Source organism: Cryptomeria japonica, chromosome 10 (assembly GCF_030272615.1).
Source record: "Cryptomeria japonica chromosome 10, Sugi_1.0, whole genome shotgun sequence".
Taxonomy (NCBI): Eukaryota; Viridiplantae; Streptophyta; class Pinopsida; order Cupressales; family Cupressaceae; genus Cryptomeria; species Cryptomeria japonica.
In genome coordinates, this window is record NC_081414.1 from 692,078,646 (window position 1) to 692,095,191 (window position 16,546).

General features: G+C 43.3%; 1 protein-coding gene across 1 annotated transcript in view; it reads right to left on the reverse strand.

Annotated features, from left to right (window-relative positions):
• Positions 1 to 16,124: 16,124 nt before the first annotated feature.
• LOC131076570 (uncharacterized) overlaps positions 16,125 to 16,546 on the reverse strand; it is a 102,570-nt gene continuing 102,148 nt past the window's right edge. The window contains exon 6 of the mRNA XM_059212687.1: positions 16,125 to 16,194. Coding sequence (XP_059068670.1) covers positions 16,125 to 16,194 — 70 coding nt within the window. The remainder of the gene's footprint in view (positions 16,195 to 16,546) is intronic.

Below are 16,546 nucleotides of genomic sequence, written 5' to 3' on the forward strand. Positions count from 1 at the left end.
GGTGGCGAATTTTGTATTGCATGCCTTCGAGATACTGGTCCACGTGCCTTAAACCGTCCTTCCAGCTGGAGCGATTACGCTCGAAGCATAATATGTCTGAATGGAACTGACCAGCAAAACTCAAGTCTTCAATGGAATAAGAAACCTTATCTGCTCCCAATCTTTCCTCCCAATCCGGCCGGATTACACTGTCGGACAGGTCATTTATCCACCCCGAAACCATTGATCGGAGGATGGTCTTGCCTAGTTCTTGCATGCTCCCCTGAATTGCCTCACATGCGTCATTTTCTTTGTCAATAATTTCCTGGGCGTCGTTCTTCATGGTGACGGTCCAATACCATTCCTTGAGAACACTGATGCTATGGGGATTCAAGATGTCAGGCAGTGTGGGAATTTGTGTATGAGTCCAGAAAAGAGCTCTTAGGAGGGGAAGGGTAGAGGCCGCTACTTCATGCATGTGAAGGGATTCTCTCTTTACTTCCAACAGCCTGACTAGAGTGAGCTCTCGATGGAGAGCCATTTCTTTTACTTCTTTAAGGATCTGTTCTCCCTTTTTCTTGATGTCTTGCACCCATTCCTTAACGGCCTTTGCGGTATCCCGGATTCCTTCGAATTCAGTTGTGGTCCTCTGCGCCAATGCCATTGGGGGAATATGGGATTCAGAGGGGTTGTGTAGTGGCCGTAGGAGCTTATCGATGTATCCCTCGGCTTGTTCAGCACGGGCCCGATACATGTCCTTTTCAACCGTGATTTCCTCGAGCTGTCTGAGTATGTTCTGCACTGAGTCCTTAAATTCCTCCTTTTCTTGCTCTTTTGTAGCTCGTCCGATGGGGACAGTCGTAATGCTATAATCTGCCAGGGTTATTTGATCTGCTGGCTTGTTTACGGGCGGGGTAGCAATATGAAGAGTGCGGTTCCTTTGCCCATCCTTGGTTATCTTAGAGTATGTTCTCGGTTTCTTCTTCCCTTTTGCTTTTGCTTGATCCATTCGTGAGAAGATGTCCTCTAGATCGATGGGCGCCTTGGTGGCGGCCCTGCGCTGAGCTTTGGCGATCAGCCACTCTTGAGGCACTGTCTGGGTTGAGGATAGGGTTAAGTTAGCACCTTGTGCTCCCATGCTTCCAACTGGTTGATCACAAATTAACAGCTGCCCCGCCATCGGAGGGGTGGAAGAAGGAGGAAGCTCTTTGTTTGCATCTGAGTTCTCCCCTATCTCACTGAATAATTGTCTAACATCTTCCTGTGATGGTGGCTCCTTGGTTCCCTCGAGCTCATGGATCTCGTCTGCTCTTTGTTCCCCTTCGACAGTTGAGTCGTCCTTGGCTGCATGGAGGAGTAGTAATTCATGGCGGCTCTGCTGGGTAGGTTCATGCACTTCGATCCCCTGGGTGGATGGGATTTCTCCTTCCTCTATCTGGTCACCCGGCTTAGTCGGATTGGGGCCCTTTTGCTCGGTGTCCGGCATATCTGGAGCAGGAGGATCATTGGCTTGGAATGCCTCTATGTCGCTCTGGGAAGGCGGAGCAGGTATGCAATCCAAATCCATGGCATCATCGGACGAACTGGGGTCTGAAGATGAAGTGGTCTCTGGCCTTCTTATGGGAATCTTCTCCCTCCTTGTTCTCTTGGACGCCCGAGTCCCTTTGCAAGCCTTAGCTTTCTTCCTTTTCTCTGGTTTTTCAGCTGATGTCCTTTCATCTTCGGAAGACTAAGAGTCGAAATTGCCCATCAGATGGTAAGTAAACTGGACCCCTTCATGGACTAGCCTCTCGATCTGATGTTGTAACCACTGATCTGTGTATCTTGCCGGGGCTGCCATGACTGCTTCGAAATCCGTGACTGGGTCTTGAGACCAATCAACGCCTGGCAAGAGATGCCTTACTGCTTCGAATTCCCGGACTTGGAGACAGTTCCCCGAGTCTATGAGCTGATCCGGGACCCGACGGTACTCAAAGAGTCGCATTTGCTGCACACTCAATCTAGAATATTCCCGTCGCCTGACTTCGTAGTCATCGGAGCAATTTTTCCAGTAATCTTCAATTGACTCCTTTGCTCTGTAGCACCTACCGTAAGCTCTCTTTGCCAAATTGTCATGATCAAAACATTTTCTCGGAAAATGTTCTTGTAGGCCATAGGAGGCTAGCTCTGCAAGGGATTCTTCTGCTAGGGTGGGAGTTCTCAATTGGACATCATGGTTGCCTATGATCATTGGAAATGCGAATCCAGCTTGCTTGCTCTCTCGTAACAATATGCCGGCAGGGCGTGATTGTCTCGCCACCTCCATGAGGACTACTTTATTGGTTGGGTACCGCGGAAGTCGAAGGGGGGCACCTTCAAAGCCAGCAATTCGGATGTAGGAGAATCTTGGGAACTGGATAAACCAGGCCCCATACCTCTGCACCAAAATGGTAGCTTGCTCTGAGAGCCTTATGTGTAACCCTCCTTGCATTAGCCTGACTAGGCGCATTGTGAAGGCGTCGTTGACACGTTCGTACTGTCCAACCGCGTAAGCCGGGCTGCTCTTTTCCCTTTGAGCTATATCCTGGTAGTGCAGCTGCGGGTAGCAATCATAAACTTTTACCTGACCAAGCCCATTCCCGATCTCACCTTTCATTATTAATCCTGGCAGTGGCTGGTTCTTTGCGAACATATAGACCAAATAGGAGGTCATGGTGAAATACTTCTTTGTCTCAAGCTCAATCAGCTGAGCGTGGATGTTATCACTTATGATCTGGGCCCAGTCAAACTTAGACTTTCCGGCAAAGACCTGCTCTGTAAAATAGAACATCCATTCTTCAAAGTAGTTGGACTTAGGAAGTCCCATGACTCGGCTAAGTAAGGTGACCATATCGCCATGTTCATTATGAAAGTCACTTCTGGGGGTCTTTTTCACAATCCTGGTGCTTGAAGGCCTTTTTTCTTTGAACCATTCTTCGTTAATCAATGCCCTGCATCGGGCTGGGTTCATATCATATGCCCCCTGTGCCTCGTCCATTGTTGTAGCTATGGGATTATTTGGAAAGGGGATATCAAATGCATCACCGATAGCCTCCGGGGAGAAGTCGGCAATAGTGATATCTTCCAGAAGCACTAATCTGGACTTTGGCTCATAATGCCGAGCAGCTTCCACTACTAATTCATAGTTCTGGATTGCTGGAGGAAAACCTGCTGCTTGGGCGATGCCACTTTCTAGCATTTGCCTAGGCCTGCCATATGCATTGGGTGAGAAGACCCGATCCCTGAAATCCTGAATATCAATATGGCCAAGGTCGATGTCACCAATGTTGTCCCAGATGCTCTGGACCTTTGACTCTCTTAACCCTCCTCTCTGATACTGATACTTCATTCTTTCAACTTTCCGTGGGACGTCTGATTTGGATGCTCGTGAGGTTTCTGCTGCAGCGGGTGTTCTTGATGATTCTGCCGCTGATTTAGGCATTTATCCTGCACAGCCAGACACGGATTACAAGGTGATACGAGAATGACGATGCGGGTTAGATAATAACAGAAGTGTTTCAACAGACCGAGATTCGTTTAAATATCATTCTGGGCTAACAATCTGATTAACTTCAACAGCATCATATTCCTGAAGATTTATGACTAAGCGTTCTCACTTTCGAATTTTTTGATTAATTTTAACAAAGACAAAACATGAGAATTTTGAAAAGAGATGCAGTTTTCGGCCAAACTCCGGGAATAAGTCCTAAATTTTGGATGCTCGAATGATGGAGATGCAGACTCTAAGCATTTCAAATTTTGCGTATTTGCGTATTTGATCCACACATTTTAAATGACCGTACGCGATAAGGCGTACTTACCTGATCGGAGCGAATGATGGGTGATTGCTCGACCTTGCGGTGGGGCGAGCGGATGACCCTGCAAAATTTGAATCCCAACGGTTATCCTTCCTGTTTAAATTTTCACAGTTTGGAAGATGAAAGAGGATTTATCAATTTCACATGGTTCTGTGCCTAGCAACCTGAATTTTAAATGGTCGATGGGAGGATGATGCAGTGTCTTACCTCCTTGCTTTCGGATTTAAGAGTTCCTTTCGAATTTTGAATTGGAGGTTTTCGAATCTAACCTTCGCGGGTGTGCTCGTCTTGACCTCCGCGTTACACACTGTGCCTTCTGCGTTTAATGTTTTGCTTGCTTTTGGACTTCATTTTTAAACTTTCACCTTGGAATTTCGGACGCTTAGGGTCCGAAAACGCTGTTTGCCCGACCTTGTTGAAGCTCGAACGCGGGGGTCCGAAGTGCGTTTTGATGTTGTTTTAAAAGCTTATACTGTCTTTGTTATTCGGACGCGGGGGTCCGAAGTGCGTCTCGATGTTGCTTTTGAAACACCACACTTTCCTTTTCGGAGCTTAGGGTCCGAAGAATGTTATTTGATATGTTTTAAAACTTACACTTCGCCCTTTTCATTCGGACGCGGGGGTCCGAAGGGTGCCATGCGCTGCGTTTTTAAAACCTTAGTTCGCCCTTTTCATTCGGAGCTTAGGGCCCGAAGTATGCATTTCGATGCTGGAGAAATGCCTTTAAAAACTTACTTCGCCCTTGGTCATTCGGACGCGGGGGTCCGAAGTGCGTCTTGATGTTGTTTTTGAAACACCACACTTTCCTTTTCGGAGCTTAGGGCCCGAAGAATGTTATTTGATGTGTTTTAAAACTTACACTTCGCCCTTTTTCATTCGGACGCGGGGGTCCGAAAACGCTGTTTATGTTGCTTTAAAAAAACTTTAACTTTGTCTCTTTTCGGAGCCTAGGGTCCGAAGACGCTGTTTGATATGTTTTTTAAAACTTCAACTTCGCCCTTTTCGGAGCTTAGGGTCCGAAGTATGCATGATATGCGTTTTTTAAAACTTACTTCGCCCTTTTCGGAGCTTAGGGTCCAAAGTATGCATGATATGCGTTTTTTTTAAAACTTACTTCGCCCTTTTCGGAGCTTAGGGTCCGAAGTATGCATGATATGCGTTTTTTGAAACTTACTTCGCCCTTGGTCGATATTCGGACGCGAGGGTCCGAAACGTTGTTTTTTGATGTTGCTTTAAAAAAACTTTAACTTTGTCTCTTTTCATTCGGACGCGGGGGTCCGAAAACGCTGTTTATGTTGCTTTAAAAAAACTTTAACTTTGTCTCTTTTCGGAGCCTAGGGTCCGAAGACGCTGTTTGATATGTTTTTTAAAACTTCAACTTGTGTTATTCGGACACGAGGGTCCGAAGTATGCTATTGCACTGTGTTTTAAACTTAACCTTCACTAAAATTCGGACCTAAGGTCCGAAAACGTTGTTGGGCAGTGTTATGTTTTGAAACTTTAATTTTTTGGAAATTTCGGACCTAGGGTCCGGAATGCGATTGCCACCTTATGCTTTCAAATTTTGAATTTTCACCTTCGGACGCTTACATCCAAAAGGGGGGGAGCGCACAACGTTTTAAACTTAACGGCTCAACTTGACTTTCGCCAAGTTCGGACCTGGAGTCCGAAAAGATGCTTGCATTGCGTTAAGTTTTGAAATTTTGGAACAAACTCTCGGTATTTACGCCCGAAAGCCAGATCAGTCAAAAGGACTCATTGGTTCATTACTCCAACGTTGATCAGCTTACGGACTGATCACGAACTCGCTCGAGGAGACACGAGAAACTCTGTTTCGATTCTCGGGATGACGATCAAAAAAAAACTCAAAACTGGAAAGGGGGACCCTGTCGGCGACAGGGGGCATGTGCAACGCACAACACTTTGGTTGATACAGGTGCCACTCATAATTTCATTGATGCTAGGATGGTGGAGAAGCGTGGCATACAAACAGAGGAGTTTGGGGGAATTAGAGTGAGGGTAGCTGATGGCTATGTCCTCAAATGTGATCGTAAGATCACTGGACTCCCATTGAAAGTTAATAATTATGACTTTAAGGCACTTTTCTATGTTGTGCCTATGGGAGATACAGATATAGTCCTTGGGATGAGTTGGTTGCATGATATTGGGGAGTTCACTCTTAACCTCAAGGAGATGGAGATGAGGTTTAAAGTGAATGGGAAGACACATATTCTTAAGGCAATCAGGGACAGTGATCTCAGGATGGTTTCTTTCCGGAGGATGGCTAGATTGATTCGACATGATCAGGTAGAGTGGGCAGCAGAGTGCATGTTGATGCCATCACAGGAGGGACAGCAGAAGATTGAATATCCTCCTGATATTCAGGAGCTTAGAGTTAAACACTCTAATGTGTTCAGTGACATTCCACCAGGTAGACCACCAGACAGGGGTATTGAGCACATCATTGAGTTAGAGGAGGGGGCTAAACCCATCACGATTACACCTTACAGGCATCCGAAGAGGTTGAAGGATGAAATTGAGAAAACCGTAAAGGAGTTACTTGCTATGGGCCACATTAGACCAAGTAAGTCTCCTTTCGCTTCTTCAGTGGTCTTAGTGAAGAAGAAGGATGGGACATTGAGGATGTGCATTGATTACAGGGTGCTTAATAGGAAGACAATTAAAAACAGGTACCCCATTCCTAGGATTGATGAGTTGATAGATGAGCTTCATGGAGCTTGCTTCTTCTCGAAGATAGATTTGAGATCAGGTTATCACCAGATCAGAGTTAGAGAGCAGGACATTGAGAAGACAGCCTTTAGATGTCATTGTGGCCATTTTGAGTTTGTAGTTATGCCATTTGGGCTAACTAATGCACCTGCTACTTTTCAGGCAACAATGAATCGGGTTTTCCATCCTCAGTTGAGGAAATTTGTACTTGTCTTCTTCGATGATATCTTGGAAACTATTATCAGTTCTATATTTATTGTATTGCATTTAAAATTTTCCATGTATTGTCAAAAATCAAAAAAAACTACAAAAAAATTAAGAATACAATAAACTTCCAAAAACTCTTTTCTCTAGTCCAAGAATTTGAATTTGTAAACAATCAGCAGTTTGGATAAAAATTCTAGTCAGGCATCTTTCGGTGGTATCAAAGCGATGATCCTACCAACCTGGGGGTCATCAAAGTAATTCTATGCAGCGGGGCAGATTTGGTACCTACAGATATTACACACGCAAGAGACCTAGAGTGGATTTAAATTTTGTCACAGAACCACCCTTTGAGACTAATATGGGTGATATACCTGAAGGACAGAGGAGCCCACCTAAACAGGAAAGATAAATTCCACTCAAGCCTGGTGAGATTAAGAGGATCTTGGCTATAGCACAGCCAAGAATTGTTGAAGCAATCAACAAGTTATAGGACACACTTGACAGAATGGATTTGGGAAATAATAGGGGAAGGCACAAGAGCCGTAGCAGGACAGTATTGGTTGCAAGAAGTAGGGGCAGCAATAGAATTCTATCTTCCTCGAGTAATGCATCCATCTCACCGCAGAGGGACATGACCCATACTAGGACAGCGGATAGGCCTATGCTTCCACGGTTCACTCCTAGAGATGTACCACCGTTGGTTGAGCCTCATAATGGAATCACCTTTCAGGACACAGTTATGGTTGCTAGCGATGAGTGGACACGTTTACCAGCACATGTCAGAGATGCATTCCCGTTGCATCAATATTGAATGCAGTGTCGTGATTCCATGAGGGGACAGAATGACAGGGGACCCAGACAGCAGTGGAATAATGATCTGAAGAAGGCTACAGATAAGTTGATTTTATCCACTTTTGATGGTAGTGGTTCTACTAGTGCACGAGCGTGGGTTCGCAAGCTAGATATATACCTCTCCTTGAAACCCATGGTTGAAAATGAGGCCATTCAAATTGTTGTCCTACATTTGGAGGGTGTCGCATATGACTGGTGGCACCTTGGATTGGTCACACAGAATCACGCTCTCATTCATTCATGCGCAGAGTTCACAGATAGGCTGATTTCTAGATTTGACAGGAAAGATGTGGAACTTTATTACAGGGATTTAGCTCTCCTGAAACAATCGGGTCATGTGGATACATATATTAATGAATTTCAGCGTATAGCAGTGATGGTACCAAAGATGCTTGACAGGAGGGTAGTTATGCTCTTCATAAAGGGACTTCATGAGAGATATCGTGGTTTAGTCAAGGCTTTGAAGCCTAAGACTTTGCAGGAGGCTATTCAGCTTACGTCAAACTTGGACACCACTCCTCCATCCTCCACTTTTCAGCAAAACAAAAACTTTCCCAAGAACTCCAAACCCTTCCAAAAGCCTTTCAGTCCACAGAAGGGTAACACATCTGCTACTAGGATTGATTAGGAGACTAGAAATGAATTAAGGAGAAAGAAATTGTGTTTTACTTGTAAGGAACCTTGGGAACCAAATCATAGATGTCTTGGCAAAGGCAAAGCTCATCTCATTGAAGTGAGCTCAAATGTGGAGGATGAGCACATACAGGACACTGATAATGAGGGAGAGAGCATATTGAGTCTCCCCAGATTGAGCTTGACTCTACTGATGCACAGGCTACGGCCAATGTTTCCATGGCCACTCTTTCTAGCTATCCTAAGTTCCACAATTTCAGATTGAAGGGAACTATTCAGGGGCAGCATGTAGTGTGTTTAGTAGATACTGGAGCGACCCATAACTTTATTGATCAGCATATGGTAGAGAGACGTGGGTTACAGACAGGAATTTTCAAGATTTGGTGTGAAGGTTGCAGATGGTGCAATGTTGGGTTGTACCAAGAGGATTCCTCAGCTCAGTATTCAAATGGGGGACTACACTTTGACAGATGAATTTTATGTTTTACCCTTAGAGGACTATGATACAGTTATAGGTATGCATTGGTTACAAGGAATTGGCAGATATGTTATTGATCACGCCAGAATGCAGTTAGAGTTCTTAGCTGATGGTTAGAAGAGAATACTGAGGGCATTATCAGATGGAGGCCCCAAGGAGGTTTCTAACCGCAGGATGGAGACTATTATCAGGCATAGAGATATCCTTTGGGCTACACGGTGCTTTATTTCATCTGAAGCACCTTCATCTCAGGATGGCAAATCATATCATATTGATATGCAGCAAATTTTAGATAACCATGGGGTGGTGTTTGGTGATATACCACCTAGAGTACCACCGGATAGAGGCTTTGAACATGTGATAGAATTAGAGGATGGAGCAAAACCAATCATGACCACTCCTTACTGGCATCCTAAGGCCTACAGAGATGAGATTGAGAAGACCATCAGGGAGCTTCTGGACATGGGATTCATTAGACCGAGTTCTAGTCCCTTTGCTTCTTCAGTTGTACTAGTGAAGAAGAAGGATGAGACACTACGCATGTGTATTGACTACCGTGCACTTAATAAGAAAACCATTAAGAATCGGTATCCCCTTTCCACGCATAGATGAGCTATTGGATGAGCTTCATGGCTCAGTTTATTTTTCGAAGAGTGATCTTCAATCGGGGTATCGCCAGATTAAGGTGCGGGAGTCTGACATTCACAAAACAGCCTTCAGATGTCATTATGGTCACTGTGAGTTCTTGGTGATACCGTTCGGTCTCTCTAACGCTCCTGCTACATTTCAATCATGTATGAACCACATATTTAATAAGCATCTGCGTAAGTTTGTATTGGTATTCTTTGATGATATATTGATTTACAGCATATCATGGGAGGAACATCTGAGGCACTTAGATTAGGTGTTGAGCATTATGGAATCTCAGTCCTTGTAAGCTAAGATGTCCAAATGTGAATTTGGGCTCACTGAGATTTTATACTTGGGTCATGTGATAGGAGTTGATGGAGTCAAAATCCATCAGGAGAAGATCCAAGCTATTATTGATTGGCCACCTCCCAGGAATATTTCAGAGTTACATGGTTTCCTTGGTTTATGTGCTTATTACAAGAGGTTTGTAAGGGGTTATTCTTAGCTTGCGGCACCTTTGACAGATCTCACCCAGAAAGGGGCTTTTAGATGGACTCCGGAAGCACAGGATTTGATAGACTTAAACAAGTGATGAGCACTTGTCCTATGTTGGCACTTCCTGATTTTACCTAACCTTTTGTGCTTGAATGTGATGCTTCAGGAGAGGGTGTGGGTGCAGTACTTATGCAAAATCATCATCCTATTGTGTATGAGAGTAGAAAATTGAAAGACAATGAGAAATTATATTCCACCTATGATAAGGAAATTCATTGTTAAAACTTATCATAACAGCCTTAAGTACTTTCTAGATCAAAAATATCTTAATGAAAGGCAGCAAAAATGGGTCAGTAAGATCCAAGCATATGATTTTGACATTGAATATGTCAAGGGGAAAAACAATGTAGTTGTTGATGCATTATCTAGGAACCCATCCATTGCTGCCCTATGTTCATTGAGTGAGATTTCAGCTGATTGGAAATCTCAACTTTTAGTAGAGTATTCCAAAAATCAGCATGCATGTGAAATTATGGATGGGATCGTCCAGGATGCAGGTAGACAATTGTGGATGATGTGATTTACTACAAGGGAAGAATTTATTTAGTTCGGAAATCTAAACTCGAAAATCAAATTTTACATGCTTTTCATGACACTCCTGTAGCAGGACATCAGGGGTATGGTAAGACTTACAGGCAGATTAGAGAGAGGTTCTCTTCAAAATGTCTCAAAGATGACATTTTATAGCATGTATGGGAATGCATTACTTGCCAACAAAATAAAACTGAAAATACACACCCTACTGGTTTGCTGCAACCATTACCCATTCCCGAGTAAAAATGGACTGGATTTTCAATGGATTTCATCACGGGTCTTCCCAAGGTGCAAGGGAAAGATTCAATATATGTAGTAGTGGACAGATTGACAAAATATGTTCATTTCTTTCCCATAGCAACAACTTATAAAGCTTCACAGGTTGCTGACCTGTTTATCAGAGAAGTTTTTAGGCTCCATGGTCTTCCACAGACCATTGTCAGTGACTGTGACAACTGGTTCATGAGTTCTTTTTGGCAAGAGTTGTTTAGACTTACTGGCACCGAGTTGACACCTAGCACCAGCTATCACCCTCAAACTAATGGACAGACCAAGATTGTGAACAAGTGGCTTGAGGGGTATTTACACAACTATGTGTCAGGACAGTAGCATTCATGGGTTCGTTGGTTATATTTGGGAGAGTTTTGCTACGACACGACACATCGTATATCTATTGATATGACTCCTTTCCGTGCACTATATGCTTACGATGCCATGGCATTCATAGATTTGGCACTTGGAGATAGTAGAGCACCATTGGCACAGGATTGGCTTCAAGAGAGCCAAGACATACTTAAGGCACTTAAGGAGAACATCTAGCGAGCCCAGAATCAACAGAAGTTATGCTGATCGCCATAGGATTGAGAGATCGTTTGAGGTTGGAGACTAGCTGTTCTTGCGCCTTGTTGTGACCTTTTCCACACATCGCCCCATTGCAAATGGGGACCCTCTCCTTTCCTGCTTTCTAGGATTTTTGTTAGTGCCTGTGGCCTTTCGCTTCAAGTTCTGCTCGTTTTGTCAAGTTTTGAACGGTTTGAGTCCGAAGGATTGAAAGTAAGTTTTTTTTTTGCAAGCCAAGTGATAACAGAGTCCGGATACCGCCAAAGTGCCTAAAAAGGCTAAAGGACGAAAATTGCAATTGATTTAGACGAATTTGAACAACTTTCTATTTTTAGAAAGTTTGTTTTTTTGTTTTTTCCTATTTTTTAGGAAGTTTCGTTTTTGGTGTTTTTAGCCCAATCCCCGGTATGCCTATTTTTAGAAAGTTTTCCCTATTTTTTAGGGATGCCTGCTTTTTGCTTTTTCGGAGTAGGGACCTAGGGTTTGCACTGATACCACTGACCCACTTCGATCGCGATCAAGAATTTCCAAGTTTTGATTTGAAAAGCTAAGTTCCTACATTTTAGGGGTCAGGATGCTCCAGATGGTTTGCTTGAATATGGACTTCAAATTTCAAGTTAATCTGGTTAAAATTGAAGAAATTGTGGAATTTTGGAATTTTCCAAATATTTTTTAAGTCTAGCTAATGAATGATGTTGAGTGTTATAGCAGGTGATGAAAAGTCCGCCCAAGGTGCTAATGATGGAGGTGTCTTCAAACTCTGCCCTATGCAAGAGGTGGTCTTCCAAAAGTCCACCCTCCTTGGAGATGTTTCAAAAGTCCGCCTTTGTAGATGTCTTCAAAAGTCCGCCATGCTTGACGCCTACCAAAAGTCTGCCATGCTTGAGTTGTCTTCAAAGTCCGCCCTCCAAGCAAGCTGCCATGTCTCAAAAGTCCGCCCTGGGACAGATCATGAAAGTCTGCCCATGATGGTAGAGGCACCTTCAAACTCCGCCCTCAATGGTGTCTCTCCAAAGTCCGCCTTGGTGATGCCTTCAAACTCCGCCCTATGCTTCAGAAGCCTTCAAACTATGCCCTATGCTTGAGGTCTACCAAAAGTCCGCCCTCCAAGCACGCTGCCATGTACCAAAAGTCCGCCCTGGGAGTGGTCTCAAAAGTCGCCACGCTTGAAGAATAGTCATGAAAGTCCGCCCTAGTCTTGGAAGTTGAGGAAGAAAGTCCGCCACCCTTGGTGAAGCAAAAGTCTGCCCTCCAAGCAACAAGAAAGATGCTTCACAAGTCCGCCTAAGTCAAAGGTCAAACCAATACTTGTTAGATTATTGAGAGCAAGGAATATTCTCGAGTGATGTCACCCAAATCTTCATAGAATTCGAACTACTAACTCATTTAGAAAGTTTTCAAAAAGAGATATTCGAAGATCAAGTTCGAAAATGAGCTGGGAAATCAAAATAGAAACTTGAGTTTGTGAGAAATTCGAACCATGAATCAAAATTAGAAAGAGGATATTTGCAGATTGAGGCAATTTTAGACGGAGTTCCAAATTAGAAACCTTTTGGAAGATGGCAATCTATAGGTCTAGTTCAAATATGAAGTGGGAAAACAAATTAGAAAGTTGTAGAATAAGATTTTCGAACTTGAAGAGATGACAGTGCAACTCAACATCAAATTGGAAACTTTCTCAAGGTTGAAATCGAATTTAGAAACATGAATTGGAAGGGTATTTGCGTGTTTCTAATTGTGAAAACCAACTTCATTACAAAGACATTCTTTACTTCTTCATTCTCACACAAAGAAGTTCGAACTTTCTGAGCAAGCTAAGGAAAACACTGAGAATTATTTCGCAGATTGAAGGTCATTTCGAAGAAAATTTTGTAGATTGGAGGTGTTGCAAGGTTATCTCTTGCAGGTTGAGCGAACTTTTTGAAGAATTTTAATTTATCAACTTCATTCTTGTCAATGTATCTGCAGATTTTTTGGAGTTGAACCAGCTGATAGAAGGCAGATTCATCAAATTTTCCGAGTTTTCTTGGAAATTCCTTCTATCTTCTCGCCTTATTCTCATTCATTCTTAGGTGACGTTGGTTTTAAAATGCAAATTTATTGCATTTTCTGAGTTTTCCAGATTCGTTGGACGTGATTTTTGTGAATGTATCCAAATTTTCAGTAAGAAATTATTTTTAGATTAAGTGAGATGAGGATTTTTGAAGTTATAAACCTGGCTTTTTTATTGCAAATCGTAAATGTCCTTAGAATGGGGAGTTTACATGTGAAAATTCCATTTTCATGGATAAGTATGAAAGTGAAGTCAAAGCTCCACGCACTTAGCCATTCGCAACCTCAGTTTTCTTTAATCTAAGTGCTGATTTCTAACTTAAGCTTCATGTTTATTTGGAGATTTCAAACACGATTCAGTTCCAAGTAGACAAGGATGTTCCTCATGAATCGAGAATGACCTCAAAATGGAAGATATCAGCGATACTAACCTCGGGCATATCAATTTGAGGCAGTTCAAGAAGCGAATGTTCGGCTTAGATAGCCTTGTGCCTATCGTGACCGCGCGAAAGATGATGAAGAGTGGTATCGTGCATGTTGTCGACTTTCTCCCTACCATGCAGTGCACAGAGTTGGTAGCTGAGAAAGATGATGAAGAGTGGTATCGTGCATGTTGTCAACTTTCTCCCTACCATGCAGTGCACAGAGTTGGTAGCTGAGTGCGCTAGGCACTACAACCCTGTCAGTAGAGATATTTTCACACCAGATGGAAGAGTGTTGGCAAACATCAGCAATGAGGCCACAAGGTAAGCTTTCAGAATTCCTGAATATCATAATGTTGTGTACGCAACCAAGGATGAAGTTGATTGCATGTATCAGGATCATTTGGAGGAGTACGACGCCATTGTCAATCATTCCTGGCTGGACAAGCCAAGAAAGGGTGCCTCCAAACTACAGAGGAAGAGCTTGGTGAGGGCATATTTCAAAGAGGATATTGGAGATATGATTGTCCTGTTGAACAAGATAATGGGTAATCCTCAAGGCGCTCCATTTGAGCCATGGATGTATTATTTCATAAACGAAATAATGAACGGACTCAAGATGATAGACTGGGCTCAAATGATAAGTGATAACTTGGACAGCCAGTTGAAGAATCTAGAGGCGAATAGGACCTTTTACATGAGCTCACACTTGTTCTATTCCCTGGCTAGAACCTACAAATACAGAGGCCTCACCTGTAGAGGGGAAGTGGGAAACAAAGAAAACCAATTTCTTGTTTATGACTGCTATCCCCAGTTTCACATGGAAGAAAAGTTCCATTTCAAGAGTGTAAATGATGCATTTCTGATGCACATCACACGGACACTGCAAGGTGGATTGCATCAGAGACTCTCTCAAGAGTCTATGGACTTCATAAGCAGATTCGGGTATTGGTATATTTAGTACCTGAAGTTCACCTATATTTGAATTCAAGGGTTTTCCGGATCTCCCTATAAGCTCCCAGCCTACCCTACCGACCGAGTTGTGCTACTAGAAGTTGTGAGGGCGCAACTAGAGGGCTATATGACAGTTCAGAGACATAAGCAGAAGAAGGCAAGAACCTCCTCCCTCACGATTGGAAATAGACTAGAGACGTGCCCGTCATCACAAGTCGTCACCACTGCAGAGAAAGAGCTGGCTTGGTACCCTTTCTACCAGTACAAAGCAAGGAAGAATTTTGATCCATTCCATAAGATGAAAAGGGTAGAAGGGATGACGTTCGAGCACAGGGCTGATTTAGAAGATTATTGGGCTAACGCAGCCAATAGATTTGAAATCAAGAGAAGATTTTGGTCAAGGATTCCCTTGACCATGGTAAGAGCAACGGAAGTATTGAGAATTGCTGATCAAATAGAAGACAATCTCGAGCTTTAGCGGTCGGGCTTTGAAAAGATGAAGAATGAACCACTGGCAGATCGGTGGTCGAATACTCCAAGTGGTGGACGGAGAAGACGAAACAATTGAAGTCCAAAGGCGTTACCCTGACTTATGATTTGATGGGAATAGATGACTCTTTGTCATCCAACCCTTGTATCTCTGCAAGCAATGCTCGGAATCCTGAGAGCGTCGGGTCCCGGAAAAGGAAGGAATTAGTTGGGAGATCTGGAAAGGCCACAGGAAAGAAAGCTGTTGGGGAGAGACGTGAGTCTGATGAAGGTCATTCCATTTTGAGTGCCGCATCTATTGCGTCTGACCAAAATACAGTTGAAGAGCAAAAGATGGACGTAAATATGGGGAATAATGAAGTGAGAGTGCCTTCTCCTTCGATTGAAGAAATAATGAGAGAAGCTATCCAAAGCGCCGAAAGGGAACAGTTCCTTAATAGAACCACAGAAGTTAAAAAGCCTGAATCTCCAGTAGTCTTCCTTGATGGTATAGTTATTGGACCAAGAAGAACAGATGATGGATTTGATCAGAATACCATGGAGCAGTCAACCATTCCTGATTGGTTGAGGGAAAGGATAAGGGCTAAAGTCTCTAAGGAAACCCATTCTGAAGAGAATACAACAACATTTCTGGATAAGGTGAATGAACCAGTTGAAGTTAAGCCAGCAAAAAAATTCTCTTTGATTCAGAGGGATAGTGCAGGGTTTAGGACAGTTCAGGTCGTTGTGCCAAAAGAAGGAAAAACTCAAAACAATATTGCCCTGAAGGATTATAAGATTACTACTATAGAATTGGGCAAGCCTACTCAGGACCAAGAAGTCCAATACTTCGACGACTCTTGCAACGCCCTCTAGGCAAGGCTAGCCAAGGAGAAGGAAAAAAGACAGAAGGTTGAAGAAGAGAAACAGCAATGGAGGAAGTATGTTCTCCAGCTAACCAGGCCACTCAACCATGAGATTCCAATCACCCTCCGCAGCCTCTTCAGCAAGAGTCAATGAAGGACTACGAGGACATGAAGGGCACATTCACGCAGGCTAAGAAATGGATCTCAGATGCTTCGGCACGTGCTGACATACTTGTAGAAAACTTAGTATCGACACATGAGTCGGCTTCTTCATTGGTCAGCCGAATTCAAGACTTAGCTGCAAATTGGGAAGATGTTGAAGAAATATAGGATGAGTATACAAGAAAAACAAGAACAAGCAGAGAAACTATGAGCCACGATTCAAGCGAGCCTTTTCAAAAACTCGGGGATGATTGATAAGGGCAATCTATCAAGGATCCCAAGTTTTCTTCTCATTGACGAGAACTTTCTTGCCCAGGCAGTTGAGTGGGAAGGCATCCTCGCCACGTG